This window comes from Eimeria tenella, genomic scaffold (genome assembly GCF_000499545.2).
Source record: "Eimeria tenella Houghton genomic scaffold, Eth_scaff18, whole genome shotgun sequence".
Classification (NCBI taxonomy): domain Eukaryota; phylum Apicomplexa; class Conoidasida; order Eucoccidiorida; family Eimeriidae; genus Eimeria; species Eimeria tenella.
Window position 1 is genome coordinate 34,334 of NW_013541630.1, and position 24,337 is coordinate 58,670.

The following is a 24,337-nucleotide window of genomic DNA, read 5'->3' on the forward strand; positions in this document are numbered from 1 at the left end:
TGCTGCTGCTGCTGCTGCTGCTGCTGCTGAGTGTGCTGGTGCTGAGAGCACAGCATGCAGCTGCAGCAGCTTCCCTCGTTCATGCTCTTGTGGGTCTTGCTGCTGTGACTTGGCCTCAGCTCCTGGGGCCGCTGCTGCTTCTGCTGCTGCGCTGCTGCTGCTGCTGCTACATTCGCTGCTGCTACTGTCGCTGCTGCGCTTCCCGCTGCAGGCAGGAAAACTTCTCAGCGAGAGGCTTTTGCAGCTTGTCGCGACGGAGCTGCAGCGCAGCAGCAACAGCAGAAGGACCAGCAGCAGCAGCAGCAGCAGTAAGCTTGCAGCCGAGAGCAACGCTACGGCGGAAGTGCAGCAGCGCCAGACACTGCAGCAGCAGCACCAGCAGCAGCAGCACCATGACCAACAGCGGAAGGCAGCCGCTGCAGACAGCGCATCAACCATTCAGGTCTGCTGAACTGCTGCTGCTGCTGAGCTGCTGCTGCTGCTGCTGCTGTGCTGCTGCTCGTGCTTCTGCTGCATGTTGCTGCTGCCTTCGCGACCGTTTGTGCTGGCGTCGCAGTTGTCTTCGTTGCTGTGTTTGCTGCTGCTGCCGCCTGTTTGCTGCTGCAGCTGCTGCAGCAACAGCAGACGGTCAGGGCATCTGCAGAAGCTGCTGCTGTTGCCAAAGCTCTGCTGCACTTGCTTTGCTGCTGCTGCTGCTGCGATTAGGCCGTCTTCTCGCTGCTGCAAAAGTTGTCGCGGTGGAGGCGGCAGCTTGAGGAGCAGCAGCTGCCGCTGCTGCTGCAGCGCCAGCAGCTGCTGCAGCAGCAGCTCTCACGCAGCGAGACCCCAGCAGCCTCTCCAGGGCCATCAGCAGCAGCAGCAGCAGCAGCAGCAGCAGCAGCAATTGCAGCAGCAATATCGCCCACTGTGGAGGTGAGGCCTTGCGCAGCCAGCGGCAGCCTCAGCCCCACACAGCAGGCGGCGGTGCAGCAGCAGCTGCTACAGCTGCAGCAGCAGCAAAAGCTGCTGCAACACCAGCTGCTTGCTGTTAAAAATACACTTGACAAACTCGACCCTTTGCTGCTGTCTCGTGCTGCTCTTTCGTGCGGGGCATACGCAAGGTCAGTGCCTGCTGCTGCTGCTGCTGCTGCTGCTGCTGCTGCTGCTGCTGCTGCTGCTGCTGTTACTTCATCTCCGGTGCTGCCGCTTGCTCTGCTCTTGCTGCAGCGATGGCTTTGCTGCAGCGCTTCAAGTGCTGCAGCAGCTGCTCTCTTGCTGCTGCTGCCAAACCTTTTGTGTCTTAGTCCGCGTTACTATGAGATACAAAACGTTCCTATCACTGCTGCTGCTGCTGCTGCTGCAGGGCCCTATGTTTTGTCGAGCAGCATATTGCTCGTGACTTGCTGCCCCTGGAAGAACTGCAGCGGCGGGTGTGGGGCGCAGCAGCAGCAACTGCAGCAACTGCAGCAACTGCAACGAGTGCAGCAGCAGGTAACGACGACAGCTGCGCTGCCCTTGTCTCAACTGCAAAACGCGCTTTTGCTGCTGCTTCTGTCTTGCTACCACGTGTGCTGCTGCTGCTATTGCTGCTGCTGCTGCTTGCCTGCTTCTGCTCGACGGCCTTTCGGCGGCGCTTGAGCTGCAGCAAGTGGTCCTGCTGTGCTGCTGCTGCTGCTGCAGCTGACAGCAGCTGCGACGAGGCCGTAGTGCAGCTGCTGCTGCAGTCTTATAGAGGCCTCAAGGCTCGGGAGCTGCTGCTTGCTGCAGTAGAACGGAGCCGGTTAGCTGGAGTGTACAGACACCGCGCTACGTCTCTTCCTGCAGCAGCAGCAGCAGCAGCAGCGTCAGGCGATGCGACGGGTGAGAGGCTGCCTGAGGCCGAAAGGCAGCAGCTGCAGCAGCAGGCTGTGCTGCAGCAGCTGCAGCAGCAGCTGCAGCGGCAGCAGCAAAGAGTCCACATGGACGGCTTTGCCCTGGAGCTCCGCAGCAAATGGCGGCAAGCAGCAGCAGCATACTGCAGCCGGTGAGTCTCTGTGTCACTTTTTTGTTTTTTGCTACTTCCTTGTCTCCTTTATTTGACCCCCACGTGCTGCTGCTGTTGCTGTTGCTGCTGCTGGTGCCTTCTGTGCCCTGCAGCCTCCTTCAAATGCACAGCAGCAGCAGCAGCAGCAGCAGCAGCAACAGGGGGTGCAGCGAGCTGCTGGCGTTCTGCAGCGCTGCGCTTTTGAAAGCATCTAGCCCATCCTCTCCTGCGGCAGTACAAGCAGCAGCAGCAGCAGCAGCAACAGCAGCAGACGCAGCAGCAGCAGCAGCTGCTGCTGCTTGGTGTGGCCTTTTTCGATGCCTGCGCAAAGGCGGCGGCGGTATCGCCTTTTGGCCCGGACCTCGTGAGGTGCTGCAGCAGCTGCAGCAGCAGCAGCTGCAGCAGCTGCTGCTGCTTCTGCCTCTTCCCCTGCCGGTTCCCCTCAAGCAAGAGAAGCAGCACCAAGAGCAGCAGCAGCAGCTGCAGCAACAGCAGATGCAGCAGCTCATACAAAAATTTAGAGACGACTTGTGTCATGCTGCTGCTGCAGCAGGAGGGGCTTGGCAGTGGCAGCAGCGGCAAGAGCAGCAGCGGCTGCTGGACAGAACTGCTGCGGCTGCTGCTGCTGTTGCGTCTTCTGCTGCTGGTTTGTTGGATGCTGACAGCTTGCCAGCAGCAGCAGCAGCAACTGCGGCAGCAACTGCAGCAGCAACAGCAACAGCAGCAGATCTGCAGCGCCAGAGAGGGTTGTGGGCAGAAGCAGCAGCAGCTTGCTGCAGCCTCAGCAATTGGGACGCTTTGCCAGAGCTGCTGCAGTCTGCTGCTGCTGCTGCTGCAGCTTCCGCTTCTCCGGCTGCAACATGTGCTCTCCCTGCTGCTGCCGCTGCTGCAGCGTCAACAGAAACAGCAGCAGCAGCAGCAGAACCGATCGATTCTTGCATGGCGCTGCTGCCGCAAGCAGAGATAACGGAGAGCAGCTTTTTGCTGCAGCATTCGCGGCTGCTGCTGCTGCTGCGGGGCGTGGTGCAGCAGCAGCAGCTGCAGCAGCAGCACCACAAATGCGCCAGCTGCTTCCTCAATTCCGTGCTGCAGGAAGCAACTCTGGAAACCCTCTGGCAGCTAACAGCAGCACTAAAAGATTCCTTCAGCAGAGCTGCTGCCTATCTTTCCCACTTGCACATCTACGCAGACTTTGAGGTGCTGCTGCTGCTGCTGCTGCTGCGGTCTTCTGTTGCTGCTTTGGCTGCAGTCATTGCCTATTTTGTCGCTGCCTTACTCTCCTTGCCTTTTGCTGCAGCTGCAGCTGCTGCTGCTGCCCCAACTGCTGCTGCTGGTACAACTACTGCTGCTGCTTCTGCTGCTGCTGCTGCTTCTGTTCAATGTGCAGCTCATCTGCAGCCGCGTGGGCATCTCTCTGTGGCCAGGAGCCACTGACACGTATGGTTGCAGCAGCAGCAGCAGCAACAGCAACAGCAGCAGCAGCAGCAGCGAGTGCTGCAGCAAGTGCGGCCTGCGCTCATCATGGGAGCCTCTGCCTGTGGGGGCCCAGTGCTCTCTTGCTGCTTTGCTGGTTGACCGGGCCTTGCCAAGTGCAGCAGCAGCAGCAGCAGCAGCAGCAGCAACAGCATCAAGTGCGAGGTGCGCGGAGCAGCTGGCAGCAGCAAAACTGGCGCTGGAGGCGCTGCAGCAGCCAGTTGCTGCTGCTGCTGTTGCACTCGCGCTGCACCGCCTCCGCTGCAGCACTTCGACGCCAGGGGAAGTGCGGGTCTCTCACTTCAGGCAAGTTGAGGCTTTCCTGCAGCAGCAGCAGCAGCAGCAGCAGCTGGAGTGGCAGCAGCAGCTGCTGGATCGGCTTGGAATTGATATGCGACTCGCCTTTGCGAAACAGCTTATGAGAAAGGTGGGGCTGCTGCTGCTGGTTCGTTCCTCTCTCATAATCTAGGGTTTAGGGTTTAGGATTTAGTGTTTGGGGTTTAGGGTTTAGGGTTTAGAGTTCATGTTGCCGCTGTTTTGGCTACTCCCCTTGTTTGCTGTCCCTCTTGCCTTCTCCTCTGCAGCAGCAGCCATTATGGTGTTGTTTCCTTTTGCTGCTGCTGCTGCTGCTGTTGCTGCTGCTTTTGCTGCTGCTGCTGCTGCTGCTGCAGGGGAAGCAGCGAAGCTGCCTGTCTCTTTTAAGTTCTCTTTCTCCAGTTTCCTTCACTGCCAGTTTGGCGCTGCTGCACCTCCGAGCGCAGCAGCTGCTGCTGCCGCCGCAGCAGCTGCTGCAGCAGTTTGAGCAGGTGAGATGCAGCAGCAGCACAAGAAGCAGCAGCAGCAGGTGGCACTGCTGCAGCAGCAGCAGCCTCAAGCTTTTTTCCCTGTTCTGCTGCGTCTCGTGCTACTGCTGCTGCTGCTGCTGCTGCCACTACTGCTGCTGCTGCGTCTCTGCGATGCGCTGCAGCTGGAACGGGAGCAGCGCATACAGCAGCAGCAGCAGCAGCAGCGGCAGCAGCATCACGTGCTGCAGCAGCAAGACAATGTGCAACAAGATCTTTTCTTTTGCTTTGCGTCCTTTGTGGACACCCTGATTGAAGAAGCACTGCAGCGCGACGCCCATTTGCTGTTGCCGCAGCAGCAGCAGCCGCAGCAGCGCAACAGCAGCAGCAGCAGTGGAGACGCCTTCTTTGCCTACCCGCTGCCATCGGGAAGGCGCAAGACCAGCAAGCAGCAGCAGCTGCTGCAACAGCAGCAGCAGCAGCAGGGAGGCTGCCGGCCAACAGCCAAGGACAAGGAAGGTGGGCCATCTCCAGCAAGGTGCTGCTGCTGCTGCTGCTGCACAAGTCGTCGCTGCTGCTGCCATTGCACATGCTGTGGAGACCTAGTGTACATATCATATCAATTGCTGCGATAGGCTTGCTGCTGCGGCTGCTGCTGCTGCTGCAGAGTGCACTTTGTCCTTCTTGGTGTGCGAGTCTGTGAGGCTGCACTTGATAGTGCTGCAGCAGCAGCAAGAGGTTAGTCTGTACGTGCAGCAGCAGCAGCAGCAGCAGCAGCAGGTGCTGCTGCAGGGGCCAGGGCGAGAAGAAGAAGCCCCTGCTGCGAGTGTAGAGCAGGAGCACCTGCAGTGGCACGCGCAGCAGCAGCAGCAGCGGCAGCAGCAGCAGCTGCTGCTGCAGCAGCACACCAGTCTACACCGCATGCTGGCTCTTGCCTTTTCCTTCACCACCCCCAACACTTTTGTGGGGCCAAGACTTCAAATTGATGCAGCAATTGCTGCGGTGGGCTTGCTGCTGCTGCTGCTGCTGCTGCTGTTGCTGCTGCTGTTGCTGCTGCTGCTGCTGCTATCACTACTACTACTACTACTGCTGCTGCTGCTGCTGCCGCTGCTGCTGTTGTTGCTGCTGCTCGTGCTTTTTGGCGTTGGAGGTGCTGCTGCTAGTTTCGTGCTGCTGCAGTTGCTTTGATGCCGGTGCCATTGCTGCTCTCACAGCTGCTGCTGCTGCTGCCGCTCTGCCCTTGCAGGAGCAGCAGCTGCAGCAGCAGCTGCAGCAGCAGCTGCAGCAGCAGATATGTTGGCTACTGCGTGTTGGGGTGTATGTACAGCGGTTTGCGGAATTGCTGCAAGCAGTTTTTGCCGAAGAACTTCTTAAAGTCCCTCTAGCCAGATGGCACGTTGCTGCTGCTGCTGCTGTTGCTGCTGCTATTGCTGCTGCTGTTGCTGTCATTGCTGCTGCTGTTGTTGATGCTGCTGCTTTTGCTGTTGTTGTTGCTGCTGGTTGTTTCGCAGCTTCTGCGCTGTTTGAGCTTGCGTGGCCCTGCTGCTGCAGCCGCCGTTTCTGCTGCTGCTGTTTAAGTTGTCCTGTTTGCTGCTGCAGCTGCTGCAGTTGCTGCTGCTGCTGCAGTTGCCGCCGTGCTGCGTCTCCTCCCCCGAATGGCACATCCCCGCTGCGCTCCCGGCTGCTGCCGCTTCCGCTGCTGCCGCTTCCGCTGCTGCTGCTGCTGCTGCTGCTGCTGCTGCAGGTCTTCAGTTGTGGGACTTCTGAGCTCGCGCGTGCTGCACGAAGGCCTCGGGGAGAGCTGCTGCTGCTTGCTGCTGTCGCAGCTGCTGGCAGCAAAACCCCACAAGAGCTTGTGGGCTCTTTTATCTTTTTGCAATCCTGTGCATGCATGCAATTTGGAAAACTACAAAAGCAAATTTAATCAAATTGCGCAAAAAGTAATTCTTTTAAATCCGGATTTTATTTTATTTTATTTTGTTTCATTTTTTTTCATTTTATTTTGTTTGGTTTGCTTTAAAATCAATTTAAAGGCATTTAAATCAATTTAAATTAATTCAAAGAATTTGTTTGGTGTATTTAATTGTGTTCATTTATTATTTATTTTCATTTTTTAATTATTCAAACAATTAAATTTTTGTTTTTATTTATTTCATATTTTCTGAGCTGCTTTATAAACATATTTATATCTACTTATACTCTTTGCGGGATGCACTGTGCTGCTGCTGCTGCTGCTGCTGCGCTGCTGCTGCTGTTGCTGCTACTGCTGCTGGGGATGATGGTAATGATGCCTCTGCTGCTGTTCCTGCTGCTGCTGCTGCTGTTGTTGCTGCTGCTGCCACCACTACTACTACTGCTTCTGCTGCTGCTGCTGATACCACTGCTGCTCATGCTACTGCTGCTGCTGCTGCAGATACTACTACTACTCATGCTGCTGCTGTTGCTGGTGCCGATGCTACTACTACTCACGCTGCTGCTGCTGCTGATACTACTACTACTCATGCTGCTGCTACTGCTGCTGCGGGTACTACTACTACTCATGCCGCTGCTGCTGCTGCTGCTGCTGCAGGCCCTGCTGCTGCAGCGGACGGCAGCTGTGGATCCAACAGCAGCAGATTTGCGGCTGCTGCTGCCTCTGTGGGTTTTTCCCTTCCTTTAATTTTAAATTAAATTTATAAATATAAGTTCAAATTAAATTTAAATACAAGTATTTATTTATTTATTTATTTATTTATTTACTTATTTATTTATTTTGCTTCTGCGCAGCTACGAGGCAGCCTGTCGGCAGCTGCATGCAGCAGCAATGTTTGAAAAGACAGCAGCAAATTCACTCAAAATTTCCAACGCTTTCCCGCAGCTTTTCGAGTCTGCTGCTGCTGCTGTTGCTGCTGCTGCTGCTGTTGCTGCTGCTGCTGCTGTTGCTGCTGCTGCTGTTGCTGCTGTTACTGCTGCTGCTGCTGGTACTGCTGCTGCTGGTGTTACGGGTGTTTTGCTGCACATTAAATAACCAATTTCCTTTTATTTTTACTTATTTATAGATTAATTAATTAATTAATTTATTTATTTTTATTTATTTGTTTTTTCAGACTCTGCCACCCCTCAGCTGCCGCTGCTGCTCTGAGCATTCCCACAGAAAGGTTAATTAAGTTCGAAGCCCCTCTTGTCACTGTCACCTCAATTTCAGACAACATGGAGGTGCTGCTGCTGCTGCTGCTGCTCCTGTGCTGCTGCTGCTGCTGCTGTTTTACTGCTGCTCCGCTGCTGCTTAGTTGCTGCAGTTCAGCTGTTGTTTCAGTCCTGCTGCCGCTGCTGCTGCTGCTGCCGTTGCTCCCTCCCAAGACCGCCGGCAATAACCCGCGCCCCCCGCTGCCGCTGCTGCTGCTGCTGCTGCTGCTGCTGCTGCTGCTGCTGCTGCTGCTGCAGGTGCTGGCCAGCAAGCAGAAGCCGAAGCGGCTGCTGCTGTTTGGCTCGGATGGAATTGGATATTCTTTTTTGCTGAAGAATGAAAGAGCAGGAGATATTCGCAAAGACATGCGGGCCATGGAAGCAGCAGCAGAAACCAACAGGCTGCTGCAGCAAAAACACTTCACCTTCCAGGTGCTGCGCCACTGCTGCTGCTGCTGCTGCTGCTGCTGCTGGATGCGGGGGAGAAGGTGCTGCTGGTGCTGCTGCTGCAGGGGTTGCTGCTGCTGTTGCTGTGGTTGCTGCTGCTGCTGCTGCTGATGTCGCTAGCGGTGGTGTAGGTGTTGCTGGTGGTGCTGCTGCTGTTGTCGCTGCTGCTGGAGTCGGTTGGGGCTTCTGCTGCTGCTGTTCCTGTTGCTGTTGCTGCTGCTGCGGGCGTGTGGGGACGGGAGCAATGCTGCTGCTGCTGCTGTTGCTGTTGCAGTTCGTGCTGCAGTGCTCCAGCTGTAAACGTGTCTTCTGCTTCTGCCTCCGCTGCTGCTGCTGCACCCGCTGCTGCTGACCCTGCTGCTGCTGCTGCTGCTGCAGCTGTGTACGTTTCAAATAACAGTACTTTCTGAAGTAACTGCTTTAATAGAATGGCTGGAAGGAGCAAAACCCCTGAGGAATTGCTTAGCAGCAAAATATACTGTTGCGCTGCCGAACTTCAGGCAAATCAACGAGCAGGTTAGTGCCCCTGCTGCTGCTGCTGCTGCTGCTAGCTGCTGCTGCTGCTGCTGCAGGCATAGTTGCGCTGCTGCTGTTGCTGCTGCTGCTGCAGGCATATTTGGGTTGCTGCTGCTGCTGCCGCGGGTATAGTTGCGCTGCTGCTGCTACAGGGATGCTGCTGCTGCTGCAGGTGTAGTTGTGCTGCTGCTGCTGCAGGTAGTGCTGCTGCTGCTGCTGGGACGAGTGTGAAGCCCTCGTTATAGTCGAAATGCTTTTGCTGCTGCTGGTTTGTGTGCGTTTGCTGTTGCTGCTGCCGGTTGTGCAGCTGCTGCTGCAGCTGGTGGTGCTGCTGTTGCTGCTGCTGCAGCTTCCGCTCTTGCTGCTGCGTCCTTTGTCCTGCAGCATCTCTTAATAATTTATTATTTGAATTAAATTTAAATAAAATAGAATTAATTAATTTATTTTGTTTTTCTTTTAATTAATTTAATTAAAGTGCTGCAGGCGATTCCAAGCTGCGCAGGCGCAGCGCCGCTTTGCTGAATGCAAAATGATTTTAACAGATTTCATTCTTCCCGTCTTTCCCCCAGTCCTCCACAGGTTTGATGCTGCTGCTGCTGCTGCTGCTGCTGCTGTTTTTATTTGTCGTGGTTTGCTGCTACTGCTGCAGCTGCTCTCGCTTGTTGCGGTTTGCTGCTGCTGCTGCTGTATTTACTGCTGCAAACGCCTCAGTTGCTGCGCTTCTGCTGGCGTTTCTGCCTGAACTGCCACCCTAGCTCCCAGCTGCTGCTGCTGCTGCTGCTGCTGCTGCAGAGTATATTTTGACTGGTTTGGAGAAGACCCTTCCCGTTGGTTTTTGGCGCGGAGAAATTTCACAGAGACATTTGCTGCTTGGGCTGCCTTCGGCTATGTTATTGGATTAGGCGACAGGTGCTGCTGCTGCTGCTGCTGCTCGCGCTGCTTCCTTCGCTGCTGCTGCTGCGGTACTGATGCAGGCGCTGCAGCAGCTGTTGCTGCAGGCGCTGCTGCTGGTGCTGCTGATGCTGCAGGCGCTGCTGCCTCTACTGCTACGGGCAGTGGTGGTACTCCTGCTGCTGCTGAGAGTTATGGTGCTGCTGCTGCTGCTGCCGTCCTTCTGCTGTTGCTGCTGCTGCTGCTTCGAGGGTGACTTAGGGAACTTTGCTGGTACTGCCGGCTGTCTTGCTGCTGCGGCTGCTGCTGCTGCTGCGCCAGCGGCTAGCAGCCTGCAGCAAGCAGCAGCAACAGCAGCAGCAGCACTTGACGCGGGGCACTTGTCCTCACTGCATCAACTAATCAAGTCATTATTTATTATTTATTATTATTTATTTATTACTTATTTATTTATTTATTTATTTATTTATTTACTATTCAGGTTGTGCCCTTTCGCCTGACTCAAAATATCGTTGCTGCCTTTGGCGCAACAGCAACAGCAGGAGCCTTTCGTGCTGCTGCTGCTGCAGTGCTGCGTCTGCTGCGGAATAATCAGAGCCTTCTGCTCAGTTTGTTCATGGTATGCTGCTGCTGCTGCTGCTGGGTGTGCTGCTGCTGCTCCTGCTTCTAGGTGTGCGGCTGCTGCTGCTGCTTCTGGGTGTGCTGCTGCTGCTGCTGAAGATGCAGCTGCTGCCGCCTCTGAGGTATCCGCTGCTGCTGGGAGTGCTGCTGCTTCTGCTGGGGCTGCTGCTGCCGCTGTAGGGCTTTCTGCTGCTGCTGCTGCTGCTGCTGCCGCCGTGTTGACTGGTACTGCTACTGCTGGGCCTGCTGCTGGTGCTCTTGCCGTGGGTGCTGCTGCTGCTGCTGCTTTCGCTGCAGCTGCTGCTGCGGGCTCTACTGCATATTGTTTCTTGCTTGTACTGCTCCTGACGGCTGAGATGCCGCTCTGCTTTTGTTCCATTTGCTGTTGCTGCTGCTGCTGCTGCTGCTGCAGAGCTTCTTACAAGACCCGTTGATCGAGTGGCGGGCGTCTCTCTCGCGTCATCAGCAGCAGCAGCAGCAGCAGCAAGAAGCAGCAGCAGCAAAAATAGGAGAGCGAAAAGCCTATGCATGCATAGTGGCTATACAGCAGAAGCTCAGAGGGGCTGTTTCGGCCCTTCCTCCGGGGGCTTTTGAGGTATCTGCTGAGCAGCAGCAGCCGCAGCAGCAGCCGCAGCAACAGCAGCAGCAGCAACACAAGCAGCCGCAGGGAGGGCTGGGAGAGGTGGACGGGTGCAGCAGCAGCGAAGATTCGTTTGTTGAGTCGGATGATGAAGAGTTGAGTGCGCCAGGAGCAGCAGGTGCTGCTGCTGTTGCTGCTGCTGCTGCTGCAGCACAAAGCAGCAGCGGGACCCTTGGGGTGTACGCGCAGGTAGATGCTCTTATTCGAGCAGCAACATCTCCAGACAACCTCGCGCGAATGTACGTGGGGTGGCTGCCTTGGTACTAACAGCAGCAGCAGCAGCAGCAGCAGCAGCAGCAGCAGCCACTGCTGCTGCTGCTGTTTTGCTGTAAAAATAGTAGCTGCTCGAGCAGCAACATCTCCAGACAATCTCGCGCGAATGTGGGGTGGCTGCCTTGGTACTAAAAGCAGCAGCAGCAGCTGCTGCTGCAGCGGCAGCAGTTGCAGCAGCAGCAGCAGCAACAGCAGCAGTAGCCGTTACTGTTGCTGCTGCTTTTGCTGTAATAGTAGTAGCTGCTCGCGCAGCAGCAACTACTGCTGCTACTGCTGCAGTAGCAGCAACAGGTATTGTCCCAGCAGCAGCAACAGCAGCGGCTGTAACTGCAGCAGCAGCTGTTGCGCCGCGCGATGCAGCAGCACTACATGCAGCAGCAACGCAAGCAGCAGCGGCTTTGTGTTTGCTGCTGCTGCTGCTGCTGCTGCTGCTGCAGACAGTTTATTCTTTGGTTTCTGCCAGCTGCAAAAGCAGCACTTCAAACTCTCTATATAACAATGGGACGAAGACCAGAAACTTTGGAGTTTTTGGTCCAGGGCTGAGGGTTTAGGGTTTAGGGTTTAGGGTTTAGGGTTTGAGTTAGCCATGTGCAAACGACGAGATAATAGGACATCCATTCAAAAGTGGTTTATAACTGCTAGATATATACATATATATATATATTTGTATTTATATTTATATTTATATTTATATTTATATTTATATTTATATTTATATTTATATTTATATTTACATATATCTATATATAAATATAGATATATGTATATATATATACGCATCGTATATGTGCAAATATACCCAAATGTATGAGTGTATATTTGCACATAATATAGATATTACATATATAAGTATGTGTAAGTGTATAAATGTATATATATATATATATATATATGTATATATATCAATATATTTGTATATATATATATATATATATATATATATATTTGTATATCTATGTGCAAATGTGCAAGAAGAACTATGTGAAGAAATGAAGGCAAAATAGGCGGCGCTGTGTTATTCTGTCTGGGTGAAGTAAGTTGAAGATAAATTTGTGAATTAATTTAAAATAAATACAAAAGAAAGAAACGAAATAAAGGATTCGGTTCGTTGAAATGGGCACAGCAGCACGGTGTATGTACACCCCACGACCCGGCTGTTGCGAGGCAGCTCTCGTTGGAGCAAAACGGAAAACGAAATAAAATAAAATTTAAATTCAATTTAAATTTAATTTAATTATTCCTTTTAAATATTTAATTTAATTGTTCTTCAGCTGGAGTTACTGCCAGCAGATCTTCAATTCCCCTTGGGGCTGGTCGGGTGTGGTTATGCATGCAGCGCTTTCCCCTGCGCATCCAGCGAAACCCTGGCTAAAAAAAAAGCCAAGAAGACTTAAAGCATTTTAATGAATAAAAACATTTAAATTAATAAAAGGGAGAAACAAAAAAGTGTTTTGAGCGGTTAATATTTGTTCTTTCGCGCCGCTTGCGGCCGCGGTTCCGCCGTGGGCGCTGAGGTGTCTGTACAGGTTTCGGGTGTACCTGGGTCGTTTTTTTTCGTTTTTTCGCGCGCCAGATGATTTGAAGTATTTTATTTTGCAAATGGGGGGCCCCGAGGCGCTGGAAGTGCTCGCGGTGCACACAGTTGGCGTCTGCAGATGGAAAGAAGTCCCCGAAGACCTCCACTGCGTCATCTGCGATAACCCTTTTGAACTCCCCTGCGCCGCCTGCGACACTCCGGGCGACGAGTGCCCCCCGGCCTTCGGGGCCTGCGGCCACATTTTCCACCTGCACTGCATTGGTGAGAAGTGGCTCCAAATGGAGTTCAATTTAGCGCAATTCCGCCATTTTTGAAGCATTTAAAGGCCCCTTCCCACTTTATTTCAACTCCAGTTCACTCCGTCTCCAATTTAAACTTCAAATCGCTTTTTTGCGGGCCAAATTGACCCCAAAATGGTCTTTTTCTGAATTCGAATTCAAATGCATCTTTTGATTTTAATTTCAGTTTTAGTTCTAGTTTGAAGCGACCTTTTCTTTCTCTTGTTTTTAAATTCAAATTTAAATTTAAATTATGTTCTCTTCAAGTTTGGATATTAATGGCCTTCCTTTGCTGCTCTCTCAGATGCCTGCAGCAGCAGCAGGAGCAGCAGCAACTATTACAAGAGTTTGTCTTTCAAAACTCTTTCTGGTTTCTGTTCTTCTTTTGAATAAAGGCAAATTAAAATTATAAATGGAAGTAAACAACTTAAAAAAGATAAATGGAAAAGAATTAAATTGAAAACAAATTGAAATGCAAACAAATTATGTTTTGAATTGATTGAGCTGCTGCTGCAGCTGCTGCTGCTGCTGCAGCTGCTGAGAAGCAAAATGTCCTTGTCTTTGCTCAATTCAGCAAATAAAAGTGTCTTCATTTCAATTTACAAACTGCGCTGTTTGCTGCTGCTTGCTGCTGCTGCCGTTTGCTGCTGCTGCTGTTTGCTGCTGCTGCTGTTTGCTGCTGCTGCTGTTTGCTGCTGCTGCTGTTTGCTGCTGCTGCTGCTGCTGCAGCTGCGTGGCTGGGGGGCAGGGGCCTGCGTGGAGCAGCACAAGACACTTGCCCGATGTGTCGGCAGCTGTGGCGTTTTGCTGCTCAGCAGCAGCACTTGTCGCTGAGGGAAGATGAAAAAGGAAGAAATTTAGAAGAAAATGATCTGCAAATTGATTTAAATGAATTAAATCCCGAAGATCTGCAAACGGACGACGAGCGCGCGGGCGACGAGGTGTACGTACACCCCAGCCTGCACGCCTGAAGGCGGAAAGCGGAAATTTCAACTTTTTCGTCTTTTTTTAATTTCTGCTTTTTTGGCGAAATGAATTAATTAATTAATTAAAAATCTTTAAATAAATCCATTTTTGACTCCAGAATTCGAAACTTTTTGCAAAATTCGTTTCAAAATTCAAATTCAGATAACTCCAACTCAAGACCGGATTCTTACTTCAGGAATAGACAGCAAATTCGAAAACTCTTTTAAATTGATTAAATTAATTAAACTAATTATTTTAATTAAATTAAATTAATTAATCATTTTAATTTTAGTTTTAATTTCAAATTTACATTTCAAATTCAAAACCCTCCAAATCGAAAAGTGGAATCTTTTTTCTGAAGTCAAAAGATGAACTGCAAACGACTTCGCCCCAATTGAATGAATCAAATAAACCAAATTAAATTAAATTGAATCAATTAAATTAAATTAAATAATTTAAATCAAATTAATTAAATTATTAAAATTAAATTAGATTTTATTTATTTATTTATTTAAATTAGTTTCTATTTCGTACCTTCGAGTGTCAACGGCAAAGCTCTGGCGGCGGCGGCGACTCTGGGATCTTCCCGGGCTGAAAAATAAAAAATAAAATGAAATTAATTAAACTAATTAATTAAATTAAATAAATTAAATAAATTAAATTAATTAAATTAGTTAAATTAAAAGTTAAATTAAATTTGATTTAAAATGAATTAAAATAAATCCAGGGGAAGGGCAGCAAACCTCAAATGCTGCGCTGCGAAATGCCGCCAGCTCTGCTTCTCGTGCTGCTGCTGCTGCTGCTGCTGCATCTGTTGTTCCTGCTGCTGTTGCTGCTGCTGCATCTGTTCCTGCTGCTGCATCTGTTCCTGCTGGTGCTGTTGCTGCTGCTGGGGCTCCAAAGAAGGCTGCAGCGGGGGCAGCAGCAGGGGCACCTGGGGTTGCAGCTGGCCCCGCGGCGAGCTGCTGCTGCTGCTGTTGCTGCTGCTGCTGCTGTTGCTGCTGCTGCTGCACAACAGCAGCAGCAGCAGCAGGCGGCGCTGCAGCAGGAGGCGTTTCGTAAAGAGGATCAGCAGCAAAAGGAAGTCCTTCTGCTGCTGCTTTCTCTTTAACTTTTAAATAAAATGCGCGCTGACACAAATAAAGCTGTTCGCTGCAGCACACACACAAAACTGCTGCTGCTGCTGCTGCAGCTGCTGCTGCTGCTGCTGAGGTGGATGTGGTGCGGCCGCTGCAGCAGCAGCAGCGGCCGCCCAAACCCTAAACCCTAAATCAGGGTTTTGTCTGCGGCCTGTTCTACGGCGACAGCAGCTTCGCTGCAGCCCTTCTGTAACCGCAGAAGAAGCCAGCCTTTATTAAAAGCGAATTAATTAATTTAATTAATTTAATTTATGTATTAATTTTAATTAAATTAAAATGATTAATTAATTAATTCGCTGCGGCTGCTTCGTTTGCTCTCGCGCTAACAACAGCCAGAAACTCAAGTCCCGAGTGCCGGCCACAAGTTTCGCGCCAAACCCTAAACCCTAAACCCTAAACCCTCGGTGAGGGGCTAGGGTTTGTTGAATTATTACGATTTTAATTCATTTGCTGCTGAATTAAGTGCAGCGCGAGTAAACTGCTGCGGCAGCGGTGCAGCAGCTGCGTCAGCCCTGAGCACGCGCGGCCAACGCCAAACCCTAAACCCTCAATTAGGGTTTAGGGTTTGGCGCGGCGTCAGTTTCGCGCGACAAGGCAGCGGCGGCATCACTTCAAGAAGCTCCGCTTGGCTTTTGCTCGCGCCCAAACCCGAACCCCAAACCCTAGCCCCAAACCCTAAACCCCAAACCCTAAACCCTAAACCCTCACTTGAGCTGCTGCAGCAGCTGCTGCTGCTGCTGAGGGTTTCGTTGGTAAAACTCCCATCGCAAATTATCATTCGTCAAAACCAAACCCTCGTAAACAGGCCCGGGCGCCGGCCCCGCGGTGGTGCCTACACACAAACCCTAAACCCTAAACCCTAAACCCTAAACCCCAAACCCCAAACCCTAAACCCTAAACCCCAAACCCCAAACCCTAAACCCTAATCCCTCAGTCTCTAGGCCCGCGCTCGTCCCCAGCTGCCTGCTGAGCGTTCGGTAGCCTTGCAGCCTCCTCAGCAGCTCCCCAAACCCCAAACCCTAAACTCCAAACCCCAAACCCTAAACCCTAAACCCTAAACCCTCACTTGTGAAGGGCCAGCAGCCGCTCTTCTTGGCGGTTTGCAAGTGCTTCCAAGTCTCTACATAAATTCTGCCTTCTGTGTAGCCCTCAGTTTTAGTTTCTTTTTGAACAGCCATGGGGCCCGCTCCATCTGCTGCTGCTGCTGCTGTTGCTGCTGCTGCAGCAAAGGGAGCAGCAGCAGCAGCAGCAAGTGGCTGCCCAAAAGGGTTTGCTGCGGGCGCACCAAAACCGCCGCCGCTGCTGCTGCCAAAACCTATGCCAAAGGGAGCAGCAGCAGCAGGTGCAGCAGCAGCAGCCACAGAAGACCCCCAAAGCAGCGGCTGCTGCTGCTGCTGCTGCTGCTGCTGCTGCAGGAAGGGGGAAGCAGAGAGCTGCGCAGGGGGCGCCGAAGGCGCAAAGGGAGAAGGAGTTATCAGGGGCTGCCGATTCATCTCCTAAACCCTAAACTCTAAACCCTAAACCCTAAACCCTAAACCCTAAGCCGAAAGACAGGCTCTCCGGGGTCCATCTTGGATGACGAGAGAACCCCTCCACCGTAAACCCCAACCTCTAAAACTTAAGCCCTAAACCCTAAACCCTAAACCCTAAACCCTAGACCGGTTTTCGCCCCTCGCCGCTGCCAATGCGTGGCTCGAGGCAGGCCACGACGGTTTAGGGTTTAGGGTTTAGGGTTTGCAGCAATCAGTGGAGCTTTAAAAGACAACAAACAAAACGGTATTTCACAATTTCAAAAGTCTTACATCCAGAAATTAGGAGTAAGGGTTTAGGGTTTAGGGTTTACGGTTCAGGGTTTAGGGTTTGACGGCCTGCGTCCAGCCCCACAGCGCATGCAACACCCTTCGCCTAAGCACTGAGGGTTTAGGGTTTAGGGTTTAGGGTTTAGAGTCTAAAGAAAGATTGTTAAAAATTGTAAGAGAGGATTCAGGGTGTACTTCTTCTGAGCCAGCTTTGCATTTGCAGAAGCTAGGGTTTAGGGTCTAGGGTTTAGGGTTTAGGGTTTAGCAGCAGTGAGTGCGCTTCACTTTAAAGGCAAATTACTCTGAAGAAGCATCGTATCTAAACCCTGATTCTCTGTAAAAGTCAGCTAGTTGTGGCTAGCTAGCTGTGGCTAGCTAGCTGTGGCTAGCTAGCTGTGGCTAGCTAGCTGTGGCTGGCTCGCTGCAGCTCGCCAGCTAGCCGCAGCTAGCTAGCCGCAGCTAGTTAGGCCAGCTAGCTGTGGTTGGCTAGCCAGCGAGCTATCCCTGGCTAGCTGTGGCTAGCTAGCTGTGGCTAGCTAGCTGTGGCTAGCTAGCTGGGGATGGTTAACTGTGGTCAGCCCCCAGTCGGGCCAGCTAGCCTAGCTAGCTAGCTGCAGCTAGCTGACTGGATTCATTTGCTTTGGCTAGCTAGCTGTGGCTAGTTCGCTGCACAGCTAGCTCACGCCAGCTAGCCGTGGCTAGCTAGCTGTGGCTAGCAGTGGCTAGTTATGTCTAGCTAGCTATGGCTAGCTAGCAATGGCTAGTTAGCTGTGGCTAGCTGGCTTTATCTCCCTAGCTGTAGCTAGCTAGCTGTGGCTATCTGGCCGTGGCTAGCTAGCCCCGGCTAGCTAGCTGCGGCTCGCTTGCCATGGTTAGCTAGCTAGCTATTCCTAGCCAGCTGTGGCTAGCTAGCTGTGGCTAGCTAGCTGTGGCTAGCCAGATGTGGCTAGCTAGCCGTGGCTAGCTAGTTGTGGCTAGCTAGCTATGACTATCTGTTTACCTTGGAGTGTGGGATTGCAGCAAAGGGTTTAGGGTTTCAAGTCTAGGGTTCAGGAGTTAGGGTTTAGGGTTTAGGGTTTCAGCATTACAGCAAACATTTAGGGTTTAGAGTCTCCTTTTAGGGTTTAGGTTTTAGAGCCTAATGTTTAGGGTTTTGGAGTACGGTTTGGATGCTCGCTACGCTGTGGGGTCACCCACACAGTGCTGGTCTCCAAACCCTAAACCCTAAACCCTAAACCCTAAACCCTAAATCCTAAACCGTAAACCCTAGACCCAAAACTATGGACCCTCGGAGACAGCAAAAAAGAAGATGAAGGCCTTTTACGGCGTTTAGTCAGTTGTAGTGGCGTTGGCCAGACTAAACCCTAAACCCTAAATCGTGGTTTAGGTAAACCCTAAACCCTAAATCGCGGTTTAGGGTTTCGGCGGTGGCAACTGAAGAACCAAGAAGCTTCAAAACCTTTAACCGCAACCAAGCAACTGACGGCCTCGGATGCAAAGCGAGGGTTTAGGGTTTAGGGTTTAGGGTTCAGGGTTTGTGACAGCCAAGGATGCTCAAGCACCTCCGAGAGCCGCAGCCGCTCGCAAGGGTTTGGCGCAACCATACCCCTGCAAATTCACAAACCCTAAACCCCTAACCCTAAACCCTAAACCCTAAACCCTAAAGCAGAAGGAAGGCTTTTGGCTGTTCTTGTGGCTTCAGCTTTGGCGCTTTAAGGGTCGTCATTTAGGGTTTAGGGTTTGTGGCAACGCAGCAGCAAGGGACTAGGCCAAAGCTAGGGTTTAGGGTTTAGGGTTTATAGGGTTTAGGGTTTACCAGAGGAGGTCTGCAGCTGCCTCAGAAGGCTGAACAAAAGAAAAGGGTTTAGGGTTTAGTTCTTCACCAGCAATTAATGACGAAAAAAATAAACCTTCAGCCTCCCTGAGCACAAACCCTAAACCCTAAACCCTAAACCCTAAACCCTCGGGCGAAGAGAAGAAAGGCGAAGGGGAGTTACAATCTGTCCTAATTAGTCTCAAATTCAATTACAGCAGCACAACAATCAGACGCGCATTCAAACAGAAGAGCTGTTGCGGCTGCTGCTTTTGCTGCTGCTGCTGCTGCCGTTGCCGCTGCTGCCGTTGCTGCTGCTGCCGTTGCTGCTGCTGCTGCTTGCGCTGCGTGGAGAAGTAGCGGCTAGCCAACAAGGCAGCAATCGCCAAACAATAAAGCATAACAAATCTATTTATTTATTTATTTATTTATTTATTTATTTATTTATTTATTTATTTATTTATTTATTTATTTGCTGCAGTTACCTCCAGCTTGCTGCTGCAGTTGGCCTTATGTAAGGATGCTGCCCCGTGAGCAGCAGCGAAAGGAAACAGCCCAAACCATAAACATCTTTTGCTGCTCCTTCCAAAGGCTCTTCATTCTCCAGATCAGCAGCAGCAGCAGCAGCAGCAGCAGCCGCAGCAGCGGGAGCAGCTGCAGCAGCAGCGGGAGCAGGAGCGGCAGAAGCAGCAGCAGCGGGAGCAGCAGCAGCGGCAGCAGCAGCAGCAGCAGCAGGGGGAGGAGCAGCAGGTGGGAGAGGAGGAGCGGTGGCAGCAGGAGCTTCTGCTGCCACCGCTGCAGCAGCCGGTAACTGATTGGCATTTGCTGCTGCCGCGTCGCTGCTGCTCCTGCTGCCGCTACTGCAGCTGCCGCTGCTGCTGCTGCTGCTGCTGCTGCTGCTATAGGGTTCTTGTTTTTCGTTTTTGGTTTTTTCTTTTTTGTATTTTGGATTTATTTCTTCTGGAGGAATAATTATTTTAGAAGAACCTAATAAGGCAAAAGAGCGAAACTTAATTTTAATTTTAACTTCTTTTTAATTTAATTTAACCTTATTTAATCTCTCACTGAACTTCAATTTCATTTTGTTCATTTATTTATTTTCATTTATTTTTTATTTCTTTTAATTTAAATCATTTTCGTTCTGTTTTGTTTTATTTTGTTTTTACTGATTTCCTTTACAATAACTTATTTAATATGTTTAATTAATTAATTAATTAAACAAAAATAAAATATAAAGAAAAAAAATAAATAAATGATAATTAATTAATTAGTTAATTAATTAATTAATTAATCAATTAATTAATTAATTAATTAAATGGGTAAAAAAATAAATAAAAAACAAAAAACCCAAAGGTTCAAATTAAAGGCCACAAGGCAAAAATCCAAATAATGAAACCAAACAAAACAAATAAACAAACTAAATAGACCGTTTATTCATTCATTTATTTATTTATTTTAGCTATTTAATTAATTATTTATTATTTAATTATTTGTTATTTATTTATTTATTTATTTATTTATTTATTTATTTATTTATTTATTTTACCTCCCGGCAAAACTTTTTCTCTGTCACCTTTTTGGGCGCTGTCGAAATCCAAAAGAGAAGCCAAAAGCAAACAGCCGCAGCTGCAGCAAATAATAAATGAATAAATAAATAAATAAATAAATTCAATTAATTAATTTAATTGATTCATTAATTAACCTTAGATAATAAATAAATAATAATAATAAAGAGTTTATGCAGGGAAAGAAGTGCTGCTTAATTCGTCAAATCGGCGGAAAGAGAAAAATAAAAAAAAGAAGAATTTGAAAATAAAAAATAAATAAATAAATAAATAAATAAATAAAAATAAAGAAACATTTGATTTTAATTTTAAATTAATATATAAAAGACAGTCGGGAACAGCCTAGTGTCACTGTTGAAGCCAAATACGCTGCTGCTGTTGCTACTGTTGCTGTTGCTGTTGCTGTTGCTGTTGCTGCTGCTGTTGCTGTTTCTGTTGCTGCTGCTGCTGCTGTTGCTGCTGCTGCTTCTGCTGCTTTACCTGCATCTCATGCCTTGGGGTGTATCGACACCTCCCAGTTCGGCTGCCTCATCTGGAGACACAGAAGGCAACTCTACTTTCAGTTTTTTGCTGCTGTTGCTGCTGCTGCTGCTGCTATTGTTGCTGCTGTTGTTGCTGCTGCTGTTGGTGCTGCTGCTGCTGTTCTCGCTGTTCGTGCTGTTCTCCTTCTTGCTGCTGCTTCTGCTGCTGCTGGTGCTACTGTCGCTGCCTTTGCTGCTGCTGTTGCGGCAATCCTCAGTGCTGCTGTGGCAACAACAACAACAGCTGCTGCTGCTGCTGCTGCTGCTGTTGCTGCTGCTGCTTAGGGGTCTCAGCATTTGGCAGCAAAGATTAGAAGCTGCAACATTTTCTGCTTTTATATCCAAATGATAAATGCCCAATGAGTGCATTTTCGAAACGGCGCGAGCAATCTGCACATCCAAACCCTAAACCCTAAACCCTAAACCCTAAATCCTACGATCAGGAGAAATATTAGTCACGGTGACAAGGGCAGTTGGAAACCTTCGCATAAAAGCCGCAAAGGTTTGTCTTCAGACTTAGGGTTTAGGGTTTAGGGCTAGAGTTTTCGAATTGAGTCACACATTAGGGTTTAGGGCTTAGGGTTTAGGGTTTGGAAACCTGGAGAAAGACAATGCGGGCGGCTTCTTCAGTACAAACAAAGCACTCCTTTGTCTCCTGGCCTAAACACAAATCCCAAGCCCTAAACCCTGAACCCTAAACCCTAAACCCTAAACCCTAATCTCGCTAGTTCCGCTCCCCACACTGGTGCTAGTGGCCGCAGCAAGGCAGAAAATTCGACGCTTCGATATCGCACTTAGGGTTTAGGGTTTAGGGTTTAGGGTTTAGGGTTTAGGGTTTAGGGTTTACCGTGAGGAGGGTTTGCAGAGTAAACCTCCGCAGCATCTTCAATTTGTCTTCGACGCAAAAGTTGAAAACCCCTCGAGGGAAAGATGAACTGGACGTAGCTCGGGTGTCTGTACACCTGAAACGCATGCAGCAGCAGCAGCAGCAGCAGCGACGGCAGCAACCAGCAGCAGCAGCAGCAGCGGCGGCCAAGCAGCAGCAGCAGCAGCAACGGCGGCGAGTAGCGACAGCAGCAAGCAGCAGCAGCAGCAGAAAGCAGCCACGGCAGCAAGCAACAGCAAGCAACAGCAGCGAACAGCAAAAGCAGCAGCAGCAAGCAGCCGCAACAGCAAGCAACAGCAGCAGCAGCAAATCGAGCAAAGCCAGATCGTATAAAGACTTGCAGCTCTGGGCAGGACTGCAAGGGTTTAGGGTTTAGGGTTTAGGGTTTAGGGTTTAGGGTTTACTTGAAGAAGCGGGCAAATATTTGGATGTTTAACTTGCGCATAAAACTCCTCGATCTCCTTCAGCTGTACATACACCCCGCAAGCAGCAGCAAGCCGCTAGGGTTTAGGGTTTAGGGTTTGGGGTTTAGGACTTGAGGGCTCAGAAGTAGCAAACAAAATAAAGGAGATTTAGGGTTGAGGGTTTAGGATTTACGGTTTAGGTACGCAGCCCCAGGTCCTGAGCAGCTACGCAGATAACGCACATTTAACTCTAAACCCTAAACCCTAAACCCTAAACCCTAAACCCTAAGAAGCAGAAAGACAAACCCTTTCTTTCAAAGTAAACCTCCCTGGAGACAGCCGCAAACCCCACAACTCCGAATCCAGCTTGGTGTAGGTCTGAGGTGCACAGAAACCCTAAACCCTAAACCCTAAGCCCTAAACCCTAAACCCTAAACCCTATCAACTGAAACACATGATTTCAAGACGCTGAGCAAACGAGAGTTTCTTATTCGTTAACAGAAGCAAAGGGTTTAGGGTTTAGGGTGTAGGGTTTGTACCTTGACGAACAGAACGAATGAGGGTTTAAATATACTTAGGGCTAGGGTTTAGGGTTTAGAGTTTAGGGTTTGGACCTTGCCAAAAGCAACAAAAGGGGGTTTATGTATGTCTACGGCTAGGGTTTAGGGTTTAGGGTTTAGGGTTTGGACCTTGACGAAAACAACAAAAGGGGGTTTAGAGATTTTCCACTTTTCGACTTTTTTGAAATTTTGTTTGCAGATAACTGCGAGGCGGCAGCCAGCCAGTTTTGGGGCTTCTTCTGCATGCAAATAAATAAATAAATAAATAAATAAATAAATAAATAAATAAATAAATAAATAAATAAATAAATAAATAATATATTTATTTATTTATCTATTGGAAATGCCTTAGGGCGTTAGTTTGCTGGTCGTTTTGTGGGGGCGGGAAGTGGCGCAGCAGCAGCAGCAGCAGCAGCAGCAGCAGCGGCTGTAGGTGTAGCAGATGACTTCCTCCTGCTGCTGCTGCTGCTGTTATTTATGTGCTGCTGCATTTACCTGTCATTGTGGTACGCAGCGAAGGCGCCGCAGCAACACCTGCTGCAGCAGCAGCAGCTGCTGCTGCTGAACCAGCACAGCAACTGCTGCAGCAGCAGCTGTTGTTGCTGCAGCGGCAAATGCAGCAGCTCCTGCAGCAAGAGCTGCAGCAAGTGCCAGTCCAAGCTGGGGCTGCTTGTGCTGCACACCCCGGCTTTTCTGCTGCTGCTACTGCTGCAGCAGCTTCCTTTGCTGCCGTTCCTTTTATACCCCGCTTTTGCTGCTGGTCTTGGGGTCGCTGCTGCTGCTGCTGCCGCTGCTGCTGCTGCTCTTGCAGCTGCTAGTTGTTGCAGCTGCTGTTGTTGATGTGGCAGTCGCTTCGCTGTAGCCGCTTGTGTGTTGCTGCTGTGCCCGCCTTGTTGTTGGCGCTGCAGCTGCTGCTGCCGTTTCTGCTGCAGCAGCAGCAGCAGGCGCTGCTGCTGCTGCTGCTGCTGCTGCAGGTTAGTCTCGGTGTGTCGGCGCTGCGTCGATGCTGCTGTCCGTGCTGCTCCTAAGATTGAACTTTTCTTTATTTCCTTCAATTTAAACTCAATTTAATTAATTTGTTTTTGCATTTAAATTCAATTTAAACAGAAAGCCAGCTTCTCTTAGCCGCTCCGCTGCAGCTGCTGCCGGGGGCCCCAGGCTGCTGCTGCAGCAGCAGCAGCAGCCGTGGGACGCAGCGGGAAGAATGGTAACAAGTTCAGCGCCATCTAAAATAATAAGTTAATTTATTTATTAGAATATTTGTTTTATTTTACATTTTATTTTTAATTCCCTTTTGCTGCTGGCCGTTTGCTCTACGGAACCCTACAGGGGGGCGGGGCCTCGCGTTGCGCTGCTGCTGCTGGTGCTGCAGTTGCTGCTGCTGCTGCTGCTGCTTGAAACTCCTGCTCACTTTGAAGCAAAGAGCAGCAGCCACAGCTCGCGCTGCAGCAGCAGCGGGGGCGAGAAAAGGGAGCGCAGCAACAGCCGCAGCCGTTCCCGCAGCAGCAGCTGCTGCAGCAGCTGCTGCTGCGGCAAAAACAGCAGCGCCAGCCGGCCAATCGAACACACCAGCAGAAGCAGCACAAGCAGGAGCTGCAGCAACAGCAGCAGCAGCAACAACAACAATAGCAGCAGCAGCAGCAACAGCAAAAACCCAGCGGGAGCAGCAGCAGCAGCAGCAGCGAAGATGGCCTTGGCCGCCTTCCGCGCAGCTTCTGCACCGAAGTCGCTGCCGGCGCTCCCCCGCCGCCCCTTCGCCGCAGCAGCAGCAGCGGCAGCGGGGAGCAGCAGCAGCGCAGCAGCAGCAGCAGCAGCAGCAGCGCGGGGACGCGCAGCAGCGCTGGGGGACCGCAGCGAAAGCCTGGTGGAGGTGGCTGTGCCGCCGCAGCCGAAGAAGTACTTCGACGCAAAAACTTTTCGAAATTTAATTCGAAAAATGAAGCAGCAAAAACTGCAGCAAGAAAGCCAGCAACTGGCACAGGCCTACGCGAGGCCGCCCCCGGGTGCGCTGCTGCTGCTGCTGCTGCAGTGCTGCTGCTGCTGCAGTGTTGCTGCTGCA

At 50.6% G+C, this 24,337-nt stretch overlaps 4 protein-coding genes across 4 annotated transcripts in view; 3 read left to right on the forward strand and 1 right to left on the reverse strand.

The window, feature by feature from the left end:
- ETH_00017765 (uncharacterized protein) overlaps positions 1-2,006 on the forward strand; it is a gene marked incomplete at both ends in the record, with an annotated part of 3,862 nt that extends 1,856 nt beyond the window's left edge. The window contains 4 exons of the mRNA XM_013373861.1: positions 120-442; positions 706-1,100; positions 1,343-1,470; positions 1,660-2,006. Coding sequence (XP_013229315.1) covers positions 120-442; positions 706-1,100; positions 1,343-1,470; positions 1,660-2,006 — 1,193 coding nt within the window. The remainder of the gene's footprint in view (positions 1-119; positions 443-705; positions 1,101-1,342; positions 1,471-1,659) is intronic.
- Positions 2,007-2,125: 119 nt separating this feature from the next.
- On the forward strand, positions 2,126-10,804 carry ETH_00017770 (uncharacterized protein; the record flags this gene model as incomplete). The annotated part of the gene is made up of 13 exons (XM_013373862.1): positions 2,126-3,199; positions 3,390-3,902; positions 4,147-4,281; positions 4,443-4,776; positions 4,925-5,259; positions 6,002-6,112; positions 6,827-6,894; positions 7,024-7,122; positions 7,344-7,452; positions 7,681-7,854; positions 9,360-9,473; positions 9,758-9,895; positions 10,310-10,804. 13 exons carry the CDS (start codon positions 2,126-2,128, stop codon positions 10,802-10,804), a joined length of 3,699 nt encoding a protein of 1,232 aa, XP_013229316.1.
- A 1,605-nt stretch (positions 10,805-12,409) lies between these two features.
- On the forward strand, positions 12,410-13,596 carry ETH_00017775 (Anaphase promoting complex subunit 11, related; the record flags this gene model as incomplete). Its single annotated transcript, XM_013373863.1, has 2 exons — positions 12,410-12,608; positions 13,355-13,596. The coding sequence occupies 2 exons, from the start codon at positions 12,410-12,412 to the stop codon at positions 13,594-13,596; spliced, it is 441 nt and encodes a 146-aa protein (XP_013229317.1).
- Positions 13,597-14,134: 538 nt separating this feature from the next.
- On the reverse strand, positions 14,135-20,797 carry ETH_00017780 (nucleoporin FG repeat-containing protein, putative; the record flags this gene model as incomplete). The annotated part of the gene is made up of 9 exons (XM_013373864.1): positions 14,135-14,182; positions 14,335-14,743; positions 15,439-15,562; positions 15,797-16,226; positions 18,092-18,137; positions 18,346-18,450; positions 18,828-19,329; positions 19,889-19,968; positions 20,388-20,797. The coding sequence occupies 9 exons, from the start codon at positions 20,795-20,797 to the stop codon at positions 14,135-14,137; spliced, it is 2,154 nt and encodes a 717-aa protein (XP_013229318.1).
- Positions 20,798-24,337: the final 3,540 nt, after the last annotated feature.